This window comes from Monomorium pharaonis, chromosome 3 (assembly GCF_013373865.1).
Source record: "Monomorium pharaonis isolate MP-MQ-018 chromosome 3, ASM1337386v2, whole genome shotgun sequence".
Taxonomy (NCBI): Eukaryota; Metazoa; Arthropoda; class Insecta; order Hymenoptera; family Formicidae; genus Monomorium; species Monomorium pharaonis.
The window spans coordinates 18,635,325-18,651,610 of NC_050469.1; the positions used below are offsets into that span (position 1 = coordinate 18,635,325).

The following is a 16,286-nucleotide window of genomic DNA, read 5'->3' on the forward strand; positions in this document are numbered from 1 at the left end:
TAATTCAATCTCAATCTCAATCTCTAGTCTGATATAGCTTTGATTGTCTTAAGTTTGTCTTTAGATACAATTTCGTTAATTACGAAGTATTTTAACGATAAACTTAAGAAGATTCTTAAATATAAGATTAAACTATAAATATTAGCCTTTTGTATTAAATATTGGCTGCTGTGCGCCGATACGAGGCTGCTGTGCGCCTGCAAAAAACAATTGTCAGGAAGTATATTGGCAAAGAGTAAAGAAAATAATATTGAGCTGGTAAATAAGTTTTAATACAAACAAATTATAAATATTACAAATAAATATTTTAATACAAATAAATATTTTACTACAAAAACTTGGCGCTGCTAAACCGAATAATTTGCTTTAATACAAAATCATTTTCTTACAATCTCACTTACATATTAAAACAATACATATAACATACACGCATGCATGAGAGAGAGAAAAAAAAAGAGAGAGACAGGTATTCGAACGTATGCACGCATAAGAGACAGATACTACTTTCTTAAAAGTAAATCGCTTCCTTATAAACTAATAAGTTATATTATACTAAACTTAAGTAAATCGCTTCTCTATAAACTAAGTTATATACTAAACACACACACACACACACACACACATTCAGATGCACATACAAGAGAAAAAGGAAGAGCTGGCAAATTATTCGGTTTAGCAGCGCCAAGTTTTTGTAGTAAAATATTTATTTGTATTAAAATATTTATTTGTAATATTTATAATTTGTTTGTATTAAAACTTATTTACCAGCTCAATATTATTTTCTTTACTCTTTGCCAATATACTTCCTGACAATTGTTTTTTGCAGGCGCACAGCAGCCTCGTATCGGCGCACAGCAGCCAATATTTAATACAAAAGGCTAATATTTATAGTTTAATCTTATATTTAAGAATCTTCTTAAGTTTATCGTTAAAATACTTCGTAATTAACGAAATTGTATCTAAAGACAAACTTAAGACAATCAAAGCTATATCAGACTAGAGATTGAGATTGAGATTGAATTAGAATTTGACTAACTAATTGGTTATATTTCATTTCAATCTCAATATCAATCTCTAGTCTGATACGGGCTTAATAAAAAATTAAACTATAATGTCAGCCAAAGCATAATAAAGTAGATGTTCTAGCTTGTATAAACATCTACTTTATAGTTGGCGCATTTTCTATATATATCATTACTTTTGTAGAAAAAAAAAACGTAATACTTTAATTTTATAGTGTCAAATCTAAAAAATTTTGTATTATAAAAACTGGCTAAAGAATAGTAATAATGTTTTAGTTTTTATAAAAATATTTGTTCTTATAATTGGCGCAAAATATTTAGATATCATTATTATTGTAGAGAAGTTAATTTATGTGTGAGTATAATATTTAGGTTGAACCATCCAAAAGTATATACCACTTAGGTTGAATTTGATTAAAAATTTTATCTTGAATTTGTGATTTCTTTCTTATATTACTTAGGTTAAAACATCCAATAATTTTTTTGCTTAAGGGAAAAACCAAACACTTGGCGCTTTTTTTTACCTTTTTTAAAAAGGTAATTTTGTTGGTCATATATATACAGGGAGTCCCAGAGCATACTGGTCACTATTCATAAAAAGGTAGATGGGATCGAGATGAACATAAAAGTTCAATATTGTTGTGGGTTTGGTCTGCTAATAATCGAGATATAAATTTTTTAAATTATGCGAATGAGAGCGCGCCTTGCGCGCCGAAGGAAGGGCTCGAGCCGCTCGAGCCATAGCACGGCCTACTGTTTCAAGCATTGGCTGCCGGCGGCGGCGGGGGAAAGAAGGAGAAGCGTGGCGTCGTCGCCGTTTCCACGTCTCGCCGCACCGCGCCTAAGCTCGCGTCGATGGCTGCTACGCACACTCGCGATTACATGACGAGATTATAAATTATTAATAAAAATAGGACAAATTTAAATCGTAATAAACTTTTGTAAATAAGAAAGTTGAAAGAGAGAAAGCGATGGAAACGTATGGAACCTGCAAATAATATATTTGCCGCATCAAATTCTCTCATCGTTTTTTATGGAATATTAAATTAACGAAGATTTATCACGATTGATTCTTTATACATTCTCCTTTCGTAACCATCTTATTAGAAAATTACGAAATGCACGAAATACTATCCCTAATATGCACTCTTTGTAAAATAACACGATAGAAAAATATTCACGTTTGATCTAACGACTTCAGGATAAATTATTCGATGCAACTTCTACGGTAATTATAGGTAATTAGAGATCAATGTTATGTCAAGTATTGTTAGTATGGTTAACTAGAAAGAATTTTCTCTTGTATATGATAGAGAACTTCGAATTTCTTCTATCATTAATACATTATACGTCACTGAAAATCTGTCGTATTTTATATTATTATAATTAATAATTAATAATGCAATTAAAAGTAGAAGAAACTGTAAGTTTTCTATGGTTATAAAAGAAAATCCTTCGTTGTGTTAACAATACATGATATTGACCATTAATTTTTAAGCATAATTATCGTAGCATCGCGCCTAAGCTATCGTGAAATCGTTACATCAAGAGGGAATATTTTTCTGTGTTATAACAAAGAATGTAACATACTATGATATTTCGCCCATTTTAGTATGAAACCTCTCTCTCCCTCTCTCTCTCTCTCTCTCTCTCTCTCTCTCTCTCTCTTTCTCTCTCTCTCTCTCTTTCCCTCTCAAGCACTACGTAGTACACAAATACAATAAATATTACCACGTTTAACAACATCTTTAGTTTGTACTATTCTACTTTTATTATGTGTAATTTGAATAAAATTTTAACAATTATCATTTCTTTATATTTTTAGTGTTACACACGATCGAAAAAAAAATTATCAAAAGTTATCACTAAAACCGCGATAAATAATCAGCACGATACTTTCTTTCTCAGTGTCGTATCGTGTTTAATGTTAAAAATGTATAAAAATAGTAATCTTGTTAAAAAAATTTTATGACATTTAATGAAACTCTAATAATATTGATTGGAACTGTTGTTGAAAATGTCGTTTATCGTGTTTCTGTAAATACTTTAGAGGGAAAGATATTCCTGCTAAATTACAAAGTATAAAAGTACAAAGTTCAATTTTACATACGAATCAAGAGTAAATAAAAAATTCAATAATGAATAAAAGAATTCAGAGTTTCTTCTACCTTTAATTGCATTATTAATTACGACAGATTTTCAGTGACTTATAATGTATTAACGATAGAAGAAATTCGAAGTTCTCTATCATATACAAGAGAAAATCATTTCTAGTTAACCATACTAACGATACTTGACATAACATTGATCTCTAATTACCTATAATTACCGTAGAAGTTGCATCGAATAATTTATCCTGAAGTCGTTAGATCAAACGTGAATATTTTTCTATCGTGTTATTTTACAAAGAGTGCATATTAGGGATAGTATTTCGTGCATTTCGTAATTTTCTAATAAGATGGTTACGAAAGGAGAATGTATAAAGAATCAATCGTGATAAATCTTCGTTAATTTAATATTCCATAAAAAACGATGAGAGAATTTGATGCGGCAAATATATTATTTGCAGGTTCCATACGTTTCCATCGCTTTCTCTCTTTCAACTTCCTTATTTACAAAAGTTTATTACGATTTAAATTTGTCCTATTTTTATTAATAATTTATAATCTCGTCATGTAATCGCGAGTGTGCGTAGCAGCCATCGACGCGAGCTTAGGCGCGGTGCGGCGAGACGTGGGAACGGCGACGACGCCACGCTTCTCCTTCTTTCCCCCGCCGCCGCCGGCAGCCAATGCTTGAAACAGTAGGCCGTGCTATGGCTCGAGCGGCTCGAGCCCTTCCTTCGGCGCGCAAGGCGCGCTCTCATTCGCATAATTTAAAAAATTTATATCTCGATTATTAGCAGACCAAACCCACAACAATATTGAACTTTTATGTTCATCTCGATCCCATCTACCTTTTTATGAACAGTGACCAGTATGCTCTGGGACTCCCTGTATATATATACAGGGTGTTTGGTAAAGATTTATGCAATTTTTATAAGCAGGTAGAGCGCATTAAGCTGAACATAAAATCCTCATCGTTTTTCCATTTTCACAATAGTTAACGAGTTATAGACTTGTAAAATTTTCTGTATTAGCCCGGCCTACCGGCAAATGCAAGCACGCCGAGCGCCCGACCGCGGCGGCCGCCCCTTTCTAGCGCTTGAACCTTGAGATTGCTAGGCGCGCGGAGGGAGTTGTTACAACAAGCGGCAATGGCTACGCACAATGTGTACGTGTACATACATGTGTACAAAAAAATATCAGTTCTAATGCTTAAAGAAGCAATTACTAAATTTATTTTTTTTTTAATAAATAATGATTATTTTTAATAAAAAATTTTTTTTGGTGATAGTCTTAAATGTCGTAAACTGTCATAAATTTTAAAAGAAGCTATTATCATGTGCTCAAAAACAAATTTATCCTTCTTTAAACAACATTAGAAAATTTTATCGATTAAAATGGAAATAACAACTAAATAAAATGTTTCAACTTTATATTCTTAATTTGTTTCAACTTTATATTCTTAATTAAAAATTAAATAACGAGGATATTTATATTTTTAATAAAATTAATCCTTGTGATAGACTTATAATACACGGAAAAAACTTTGTGGTAAAAATTACTATGGTAAGTAGTAAACGCGTGCTAAGGAGGAATTATGAAAATTTTTATTATGTTCTTCATCAAATTACGATAATATTTACACTACTTATATGATATAATTCTCTGAAATTTCTTCTTACAGTTCGTGGTTACTATCATAAATAATAAATCATACATAATTTTACTATAAAATTTTCTCCGTGTAGATTTACAAATATATGAATTTATTAAATGTTTGAAAACTTATAAACAATATTTATTTAATTCAAGAAAATTTTAGTATGTAATGTGTGTGTATTTGGTGTGTGTGTGTGTGTGTGATACATACACGAAAATGTTAAACATTATTTGTTTTGTGTAAAGTGAGGTGTTTATTATCAATATAATATTCTTTTCAACCATTAAAAATAAGATAATTATTAAAAAAGAATAAAATTAAAAATGAATAATTGATTTTCTTAAAACTAGTGTAACGTCCCAGCGTCCGGAAAATTTTGTCCAAAAGTTTTCTCACGAAACTTGTCCAGATGCATGCGCGCTGAGTTACCTTACTCAGTAATACGTTTCTATGGCTCATTCTTACTTTCGTTTAAGTCGTCATTATATAATAATAATTCAAATATTAAGCACTTAATCGTACTTTAAAATTACGTACATATATATATATAAAAATCATATATTACATATATGTATACTTTAAGTTATCTAGCATTATTTTAACTCTCTTATCGGTACGAACGCATAGGCAATCGGATCGTTTAAACTTCTAAATTCTTACTCTCGTATTGCTTATGGGTTCGTCGAGGATTAATTAACTGTAAGATAAATAAGAACCGGATATTTGTAAAGGCCCTTGCACGTGCACTGTCGGATGATTAAAGAAATGATATCTCGTCAACTGAATCCTCAAAGATTCAAACGGAACGGTTCTAAAACAAAATCTGCTATTATCAACACGACGGCGACAGGATGTCGCGCCTAAAGAAATAAAATACGAAATTAATCCGCGTAATATCCGGACTGCGTGTCGGAAGATCAGGTGAACCATAGCTAGGCATTTAACATAAACAGTTCGTAAGATATATCCATTTCACGTTGGCGACGAGATGTCGCGCCCAAGAAATAATTAAGATTGATAAACCGGCGAGATATTTGGTAGTGAAAGCGATCCTAGCCGAAAAATATCCCGGATCAAATGATCAACGAAATCCTAGACGAGATATCTCCGATAAACATCCGCACACGTGCAAACGGTCTCACGCGCCTTATCAGCGACCCCCGAAACTCGGTTCCCGCCAAGCCGCCGAATCACTCCCACTCTTACCGACTCTTGCGCTTCGCGCGTGTTCCCTACTCCGGAGCGCTAGCGGCCGCTGAGCGCAGCGCCGATTTTGCTCGATCCCTTTGTCCGCGCCCTATTTAAATCCGCGCACAGACGCCGGATCATTTATTCAATTCATTCATTTCACTCAGTATTTTTTTCGACACTCGTTCAGTACCAATTCAGCGATTAAGTCAGTCATTAGTTCTCGGTCACGCGTCACTCTTCAATCTTCAAGTTATCTGCAACCTCTCTCGTACTTCGCGATCAACTCATTGTTAATTAAGTTAACCAGTGCGTGCTCCGACAGACTGCTATCACCAACATATCTCTGCGACCATCTTCAACTGTCAACCCACATCAACCATTTAATTATTAGTGGACCAAACTATTGCTTCAAACCATATTATAACTCGTGAGTACTAATTAATTATTGTTTACTATCGCTCCCTAGAATATTTTCCGAAATTGAACTGTGCCATATTATAAAGAATCCTTTCGATAAGGATTAATTGTCGGCTTCATTTTCCAAATAATTATAAACAACTCCTCTAGGTACAACCCTCTCCCCTCCCTTGTGCCGCGATGAATTCTACAACACCTAAAGTGAGTAGACTCAGTGATTAAAACATCGTCGGTGAAATTAGAAAAGCCGGTATATTCGTGCTCAACGAAACTGTAGATTCCGCTAGCGAGCGTTCTATCGCTTGCCAGCGACATAAGTGAATAAAACTGTAGATTCCGCTAGCGAGCGTTCTATCGCTTGCCAGCGATATAAGAACAAAACCGTAGATTCCGCTAGCGAGCGTTCTATCGCTTGCCAGCGATATAAGTTAGTTAATCATTCACAAGCACGAATATACTCGACGGCCCTAATTTCCCTTGACGCAGAAAGATGCTTAACTAAGCGTTCACTCGCTTAACCAAGCGTTTATTTGTAGACCATCAAGAAGAATCGCCACCGCGCTGGGAAAAAGAAAAGAGCAAAAATCCTCAAGGCTCAACAAAAAGCCCTAGAGCGGGCTTTCGAGGAGATTGAGAATTTCGTGGGCTACCCGCTGGAACACACCCCCCTTCCTCCTCCAGTCACAGACGCTCCGCCAGGAAGAGCAATCTCTTCCCTTGATCTGTTCCAAGAAGACACCGTCCCTTTGGAAAACTATAACCAGTTAACGTCTAACGCGCCCGAAATAATCACGCTTAGCGATTCCGATCACGATTCTCCGGAGTTGGAACCTTTAGATCCAACTGCGGAATACCATAGCGATGCAGTAGCACAGATTATTATATTTCCTCCAGAGAATTAAATAATACATGTAATAATCCTATACGTTGTTTTATTAATAAATATATACATATATATATATCCAGATTCATTAATCTTAACTACATCAAGGTCATACTAACCAAATCCTACAAGGTTTTCCATCGGCAACAAGCTCTCGCCATACCCGGGTAGAGTTCATGTAAGCGGGCTGCCCGAAATTTGAAAGGAGAGCTCCCGCGTCGGTCAGGCGACCGAGGCGTCGCGACGCACACATTGAGAAGAAATATCCCTAGACCCGGACGTTACACTAGAATCATATTTTTCTACGTGTGCGTGTATTGTATAGTAATCAGCATGAATAATAATAGTGATATAAAATCGCGAACTAAGGAATGATTATTCATTTTCCTGTCACAAAGTGATTATTCTTTTCTCACGTATGTACGTACATACACCACACACACACACACACACGCACACGCACACACACAAACACACGCACACGCACACCAAATACACACACATTACATACTAAATTTTCTTGAATTAAATAAATATTGTTTATAAGTTTTCAAACATTTAATAAATTCATATATTCGTAAATCTACACGGAGAAAATTTTATAGTAAAATTATGTATGATTTATTATTTATGATAGTAACCACGAACTGTAAGAAGAAATTTCAGAGAATTATATCATATAAGTAATGTAAATATTATCGTAATTTGATGAAAAACGTAATAAAAATTTTCATAATTTCTCCTTATCACGCGTTTATTACTTACCAGAGTAATTTTTACCATAAAGTTTTTTCCGTGTATTATAAGTCTATCACAAGGATTAATTTTATTAAAAATATAAATATCCTCGTTATTTAATTTTTAATTAAGAATATAATGTTGAAACAAACATTTTATTTGGTTGTTATTTCCATTTTAATCGATAAAATTTTCTAATGTTGTTTAAAGAAGGATAAATTTGTTTTTGAGCACATGATAATAGCTTCTTTTAAAATTTATGACAGTTTACGACATTTAAGACTATCACCAAAAAAAATTTTTTATTAAAAATAATCATTATTTATTTAAAAAAAATAAATTTAGTAATTGCTTCTTTAAGCATTAGAACTGATATTTTTTTGTACACATGTATGTACACGTACACATTGTGCGTAGCCATTGCCGCTTGTTGTAACAACTCCCTCCGCGCGCCTAGCAATCTCAAGGTTCAAGCGCTAAGGAGGGGCGGCCGCCGCGGTCGGGCGCTCGGCGTGCTTGCATTTGCCGGTAGGCCGGGCTAATACAGAAAATTTTACAAGTCTATAACTCGTTAACTATTGTGAAAATGGAAAAACGATGAGGATTTTATGTTCAGCTTAATGCGCTCTACCTGCTTATAAAAATTGCATAAATCTTTATCAAACACCCTGTATATATATATACATATATATATACAGATTTGGGACACCCTGTATATATATATATATATATATATATAATACACCCAGTGAACAATACCCACACAGCACACTTTATCTTAAGGATATCCCAAATTATCCCAAACAGACGAAGGCGATCTCATAGATATCTCAATGAGTAGCTCCCGGGATATCTTACAAAAATATCTTAAAATATCGTAAAATATCTTAAGATATCATATGATATCTCATTAATATTTCGATATCCCCCAAAAATATCTTAAAATATTATAAGATATTGTAAGATATTGTAAGATTCTATATTATCTTACGATATCTTATTACATCCAGATAATATCCCATCATATCTTTTATCTCTACAATTAATAGAGCGTAAATCAAGTGTAAAGAAAAAGTGAATTATAACGTAATAAAAGAGTGACAAAAACTAATTAAAGTTAATTAAATCTCTAAGAAACGTAAATTAAAACAGAACATAAAGAAAGTACACTTATCGAAACAATGTGGTATATGTTAATCATACTAAAAATCCTCCTTTCCTCCTTTCTAAAAAAAGGCATGTTAAATCGATACTCGCATCTCTCGAAGTCTTCTCGAAAGTCTCGAATTATTGTTGACTCTTTTCCGCGATGATCTGATTGGTTCTCTCGCTTAGCTCACTTCGTGCTGCGAGAGTTGTCAGCGCGGGGATCATATGTTATGTACATGTAACGTGTGTGCCGCGCTAGGTTATTATATACTTTTTCCAAAAGTAAGTAATCTTTTATTACTATAATAATAATCTGATTATTAAAGAAGTTGTGACGGAAGATTATTGATGGAAGATTGATGAGAACTTGGTCTGTTATGGAAAACGTGTCATCATCGAAAATAATTCCAAGATAGCCTTAGCTTTAGAAATTATTCTTTTTAATTACAGTTTATGTAGACTGCTATTTACGAAGGATGGTTCTGAAAAGTTTGCTATTTAAATTATACAAAAGAATAATTTTAGCACGGAGAATGGGAATGTTTTTAATAATCCAGCAAATGTCAAAAACAAAGTTGAAATATTAAGGAAGCTGAGTTCATGAGAAACATGTAAGTTCAGGCGAGCATTGCGGTGTCTCTCTATTGTCGCTGTAGTTTGAATGTCAATGGAGTTTTGTATTTTTTTAGTTTTGTTGAAACCGCGGGTGTTCCGGGACTTGCGCGATGGCAGTCTTGTCGACTCGTGGCGGCGCTCGCGGGCGCGGATTCCCCGCGACATCTGTGGTGTCTCTGTGGGACCCCCCCTCCTTTGGTTCTCAGGTCCACCGTTCTAACTATATTTTTCGTACGTTGGCACCCGTGCGCGTTTTACCCTCCTTCTTCTCGGTAGCCGCGACGAACGAACGCATTCGAGCCTTCTCCCTGCCTTCTTTACTTTCGCGCTCTACACCGCCCTCGACAACAGGTTATGGGCCCAGGACACGCGGTCGCGGAATAACACGTAACAGTATCTCCCGCCTCTCTCGTCTCTTACTCTCGTCTTCGCGCGATTCTCGTGCACGTGCGTGGGACGCCATCACGAACCTGAAGAAACGTTCGTCGAAAGCATGGCTTCGTCTCAAGCGATAAGATTCGAGTCCTTGAACAAAGAGAACTACGACACGTGGAAGATGTTCATGGAAGCCCTACTTGTGAAAAACGACATGTGGCAGTATGTGAACGGTACGTGTGTGAAGCCCGAGATAGTGGCCGGCGACGCGGCGTCGGCAGAAGCGGCGCGAAAGTGGGAACAGAACGACGCCAAGGCACGTTCAGACATCATCTTGTCGATCAGTTCGACCGAATTAAAACAGATCAAGGGACGCGTCACATCCCGCGAAGTATGGCTGAGGCTTAAGGATACATATCAGTCTAAGGGGCCGGCGCGGAAGGCAGCTCTTCTCAGGCAGTTAACCACATTAAAGATGCAAGGTAACAATGACGCCCGCGCGCATCTAAATCGGTTCTTCGACGTCGTGGACAAAATTAACGAAATAGGGGTCGAGATCGACAGCGATCTACTTGCGACATTACTATTGATTAGCCTGCCGAGCGAATTCGAGAACTTCCGTTGTGCGATTGAAGCGCGTGACTCGTTACCCCCCTTGGACGTACTTCGTGTAAAGATTACGGAAGAGGCGGACGCGAGGAAAGGTATCGCCGGCAGCGATACATCGAACGCCATGTTTGCGAGAAGAAATTTCCAGAAGCCGAAAAAGAAACCGAAGGACGCACCCGCAGATCCCAATGCCGGCACCTTTCGATATAAGTGCCACAAGTGCCGCACGGTGGGACACAAGGCCGTTGACTGCAAGAAGCGAGAAAAGAATTCGCAGCCCGGAAAGGAAAGCTCAGAATCGACCGGAAGCAAGGCTGACGCAACAATGCTTACGTCGGAAGCATACCTAGCCGGAACGGGCACGGCCGGTATGTGGTGCCTAGACAGTGGGGCCACCTCGCATTTCTGCCTTGAAGAACGTAATTTCGATGCGAATATAAGCATTGAAGACGACAGATTGAACCTCGCCAGCCAAGATTCAATTCAAATCAAGGGAAGAGGTACAGCCAGACTCAATACAAGTGTTCTCGGAGAGACCCAAGCCATCCGTCTCAATGATGCACGACTGGTTCCCGATCTCCGCATGAACCTCCCCTCCGTCTCTAAGATTACCGACCACGGTTATAAGGTTATATTCAGCAAGGACAGAGGGCTCGTACTTGACCCAAACGGTAATGTGAAGTTAGTCGCGAACAAATATAACCATCTGTACGTCGTCGAGGAGTTGATCAGCGAAGCCGCGGTTGCCGAGGGAGAGCGCGTTAGCAGCGCGGCGGATTCGACACCGGATTGGCATCGGAGGTTTGGCCACTTAAACGCCAAGAATTTTCGAGAAGCCGTACGCCAGGGACGAGTGAAGGGAGTGGCACCAGGAAGCCCTACAAGCGACAACTGCAGCATCTGCCTCGAAGGGAAGATGACAAGAAACCCGTTTCCGGTAAAGTCCGACAGGTCGACAGACATACTTGATCTGGTTCACACGGACTTGTGTGGTCCGATGAAGGAGGCGTCCATAGGCGGAGCTAAGTATCTTTTACAACTTATTGATGATAGCTCTAGGTGGGGACAAGTCTACTTCCTGAAGCATAAATCCGACGTTTTTCAGGCGCTCCAGGATTTTGTTACAATGGTGGAAAATCAGACGGGCAGAAGGATCAAGGTCATCCAATCTGATAACGGAAAGGAGTTCGTAAATACCGCCATCGACGATTTCCTCAGGAAGCGCGGGATCCTCAGGAGATTAACCGTCCCGTACTGCCCGCAACAGAACGGCATCGCGGAAAGAAGAAACCGCACCTTGGTCGAGATGGCCAGATGCCTCCTACTGCAAGCCAACCTCCCTCCGCGCTTCTGGGCGGAAGCCGTAAACGCGGCGAATCATATTCGTAACCGATGTCCGTCAAGGTCATTAAATGGAAAAACTCCTTTTGAAGTGTTCTCGGGAAAGGTTCCCGATGTAAGTCATTTTAGAGAATTCGGGCAGCGTGCGTTCGTCCTCAATAACGGACCCGGCAGCGGAAAGTTTGATTCACGTGGAGTCGCCGGAATCTTCGTTGGATATTCGGATATCTCAAAGGGCTACAGAGTATGGATCCCGGAAGAAGCTAAAATCGTCATATCACGGGATGTGAAGTTTCTTCCCAACGTACCGCCGACGAAAGAGACATACGAGGATTTCTACACGGACCCACCAGAGAGAAACGACCTCGACACCGAATGTCAAAATTTTGATCACGATCAAGTCAACATGGAGCTGGGGCCCGCTGCAGATCGTCCGGACGAAATAATTCTAGAACCCGAAGCACCGGCGAGGCACGTTGAACCAGTCGACGATAACACTGAAGAGGAATCTTTAGACGACCACGAAGACGAAGTTGACCTACCTTTGGCACAGCAGTCACGTGCGGAGGAACGTCGAAGAGCGCCGGGAAGACCGAGGATCGTGAAGACAGGACAAAGGGGGAGACCCCGAAAGGAATTCCATTATTACGATGAGCAAGCCACACAGCTGGAAGAAGAGATAGCTCACCTGTCGGAGATTCCAATGAAAGAGGTTATGTCTAGCCCAGAGGCTCACGAGTGGCGGGGAGCAATGCTCGAAGAGATGAGATCGATCATTAGAAACGGAACGTGGGAATTGGTCGATCAAGCTGACGGCGAAACGACCATCGGGAGTCGGATGGTACTCAGAAATAAGATCAACTCTGACGGATCGATCCAGCGACGAAAGGCAAGACTCGTTGCCCAGGGATTTACCCAGAAGCCTGGCATACATTTTAATGAAACGTTTGCCCCTGTGACACGCATGAGTTCAATCCGACTGATGGTGAGCTTGGCCGCTCGCCACAACATGCAAATCCATCAATTGGACGTTACCGCTGCATACCTCAATGGCCATTTGGAAGAAGAGGTCCTGATGAAACCGCCGAGAGAGTTGACTGTATTGCTGAGAATCCTGGCGGATTCAGAAAAAGACGATGTCATTCGAAGCAGAGCAAGGGAGATGCTTCACCAGATGTCTACTGGGAACAAGGTCTGCAAGCTCAGAAAGGCACTGTATGGATTGAGGCAGGCCGGGCGAAGCTGGTACCTCAAGGTAGATAAGGCGTTAAAGGAACACGGCGCCATAGCTACGAACGCCGACGCCTGCCTGTATCGCATCGGAAAAGGACCGAACATTACCCTGATAGCCGTATACGTTGATGACATACTCATAGCATCGCAAGACGAAAGGGACATAAACCGGGTCACTGAATTTCTTTCGCGACAATTCTCTATAAGAAGGCTTGGAAGAGTTCAACAATGCCTTGGGATTGAATTCAGCTGCAAGGAGAATTCCATCTCCATGAGCCAGGGAGGCTACATCCGGGAAATACTCAAGCGCTTTGGAATGAGCGACTGCAACACAGTTAGCACCCCGTTCGATCAAGGCCAGAAATTGGAAAAAGAGACCAACGAATCTTCAGGCGACGACTTTGCTTACCGGGAATTAATAGGTTGCCTTACATACCTCGCATCCTGCACCAGACCGGATATAGCTTTCTCTGTAAGCTATCTCGGACAGTTCAACAACTGTTTCGACGATTCGCATTGGAAAGCTGCAAAGAGAGTACTTAGGTACTTAAAAGGGACCATGAACTGGGGCCTGATATACCGATCTGATTCAGAGCCATTGATTGGTTACACCGATTCGGATTGGGGGAATTGCCTCGTGGACCGACGTTCACACTCCGGATTCCTATTCAAGCTGAGCGGATGTGCCATCACTTGGGAAGCCAAGAAGCAGAAGACCGTGGCACTATCAACCTGCGAAGCCGAATATATGGCACTGGCCCAGTGCACCAAGGAGGCTGTGTTCTTGCAGCGCTTCCTACAGGAACTCGGATTCGAAGGTTTAAGTAATGTTACCATTCATGGAGACAACCTCGGTGCAATCAGGCTTGCGGAAAACCCCGTTTTCCATCAACGTAGCAAACACATCGACATCAGATACCACTACGTTCGAGATGCTCTCCGCACCGGAAACTTGAAAGTCAGCCATGTACCGACCACGGATATGGTAGCTGATATGTTGACCAAAGGACTAACGAGGAAGAAACACGTTAGCTGTCTCAATAAGGCTGGGATGCAACTCATCCACTTCGAAAAAGGATCCCCGACACGATTCGAGGGGGAGTGTTGAAACCGCGGGTGTTCCGGGACTTGCGCGATGGCAGTCTTGTCGACTCGTGGCGGCGCTCGCGGGCGCGGATTCCCCGCGACATCTGTGGTGTCTCTGTGGGACCCCCCCTCCTTTGGTTCTCAGGTCCACCGTTCTAACTATATTTTTCGTACGTTGGCACCCGTGCGCGTTTTACCCTCCTTCTTCTCGGTAGCCGCGACGAACGAACGCATTCGAGCCTTCTCCCTGCCTTCTTTACTTTCGCGCTCTACACCGCCCTCGACAACAAGTTTTGTATTTTTGTTTTAGCCCTGTATGATTTATTTGGTTGACATCTATGACATGACTGAAGCCATGAACATCATTTTTGAATTAATGGAAGGTGGTGAGCTCTTTGATGATAGAATAAAAAGCAGAGGTAAACTGTCTGAACCATGTGCAAAAATGATACTGACTCCCCAAAAAAGCGGTACTCTAAAAATGTGGAAAAAATTTTGCATATTTCAAATGATTATAACTTCCGCAATGCTCGTCTGAACGTATATGCCTCAGTTTCTTTAATATTTCAACTTTGTTCTTGACATTCGCTGGATTATTGAAAACATTCCCCTTCTCTGTGCAAGTAAAATACATAAACTGTAATATAAAAGAATAATTTTTAAAGTTAAGGCTATCTTGGAATTATTTTCGATGATGACATGTTTTCCGTGACCGACCAAGTTCTCATCAACAAATCTTCCATCAATAATCTTCCATCATAACTTCTTTAATAATCAAATAATTATTATAGTAATAAAGGATTATTTACCTTTGAAAAATCTCGTTAAATGTCACTATCTTCTAATAAACTTTTTAAACACATTTTATAAGTTATTATGTCATTTTATATCTTATTTATAAGCATTATTTGAAAATTATTATCAACGTGCTGTATATCTCATACATAAATGGCCATATATCGCACCCTTTTTTGATATATGGTAAAAATGCAAGGATTTTTTAAAGTTTTTTTTTTCAAGTATTAGAAAATAAATATCTCGTATTTCTATTTTTTTTGTAGTGGTAGATAGTATGAAGTTTTTATTGGTATAGTTAATTTCCCTTAAATAGTAAATAATACTTGATAAATTAAATTTTCGTTAGGTGCGGCGTATATACCGGAGTTATCCTAAAATAATATATAATAATAATAATATAATTATTATATATTATAATTATTAATAATATATATATAATATTAATAAAATATATTTATTATTATTTTTATTTAATAAAAAAATATAAATATAAGGCAATTTTAATTTTAATGTTAATATTAAATTATTTAATTGATTTTTAATTAATAATTAATTAATATATACAGAAAATAGAAATAAAAAATGTACATAATATTAATGAGTCAGGTGTAGAAAATCAATATATCGTTTGGTATTGGTTGTAATTAACATTGACTTCAAACTGTAGGTAGACTAACTGGTAGATATATTGATTTTCTTATAGCTGTTTCAAAATCAATTAATACAGCTGACGTATGGACGTAAAACCATATTCACTGCAAAAAATGTAATGTATCCAATAAAATATTATGTAGTTGAGGACTGCCTACTTAATACAATACTATATGTTATTGCAGTATCAACATTGTACTTGCGTTAACAGTAAATATTGTATTGAGTATTTTATGTAGTTGGCAGCCCACAATTACATATGTTATTGATTTTTTTTCTGTGTATTTTTTTATGTGTGCGTGCGCGCACGCGGGCGCGCGTGTGTGTGTAAAATTATGTAAATTTATAAATAATTATTGCACATAATATTATATGAAAACATGTTTTTATATAATACACACATGTATGTATGT

The 16,286-nt window shown here is 38.3% G+C and overlaps 1 protein-coding gene and 1 long non-coding RNA gene across 4 annotated transcripts; both read left to right on the top strand.

Annotated features, from left to right (window-relative positions):
* Window positions 1–5,135: 5,135 nt before the first annotated feature.
* Window positions 5,136–7,356, top strand: LOC118644748. 2 transcript variants are annotated; one of them, XM_036284076.1, is made up of 3 exons: window positions 5,136–6,405; window positions 6,546–6,596; window positions 6,932–7,356. In XM_036284076.1, the coding sequence occupies exons 2-3, from the start codon at window positions 6,576–6,578 to the stop codon at window positions 7,295–7,297; spliced, it is 387 nt and encodes a 128-aa protein (XP_036139969.1). In that variant the 5' UTR covers window positions 5,136–6,405; window positions 6,546–6,575; the 3' UTR covers window positions 7,298–7,356. The 2 variants fall into 2 exon arrangements, with proteins under 2 accessions (XP_036139969.1, XP_036139968.1); XM_036284075.1 differs by lacking the exon at window positions 5,136–6,405 and having other exon boundaries at window positions 6,451–6,596.
* A 1,782-nt stretch (window positions 7,357–9,138) lies between these two features.
* Window positions 9,139–15,286, top strand: LOC118644755. Of its 2 annotated transcripts, XR_004962522.1 has the most exons (3): window positions 9,139–9,447; window positions 9,616–9,776; window positions 14,735–15,286. It is a non-coding gene; the product is annotated as an uncharacterized LOC118644755 (long non-coding RNA). The 2 variants fall into 2 exon arrangements; XR_004962521.1 differs by lacking the exon at window positions 9,139–9,447 and having other exon boundaries at window positions 9,538–9,776.
* The last annotated feature ends 1,000 nt before the right edge of the window (window positions 15,287–16,286 follow it).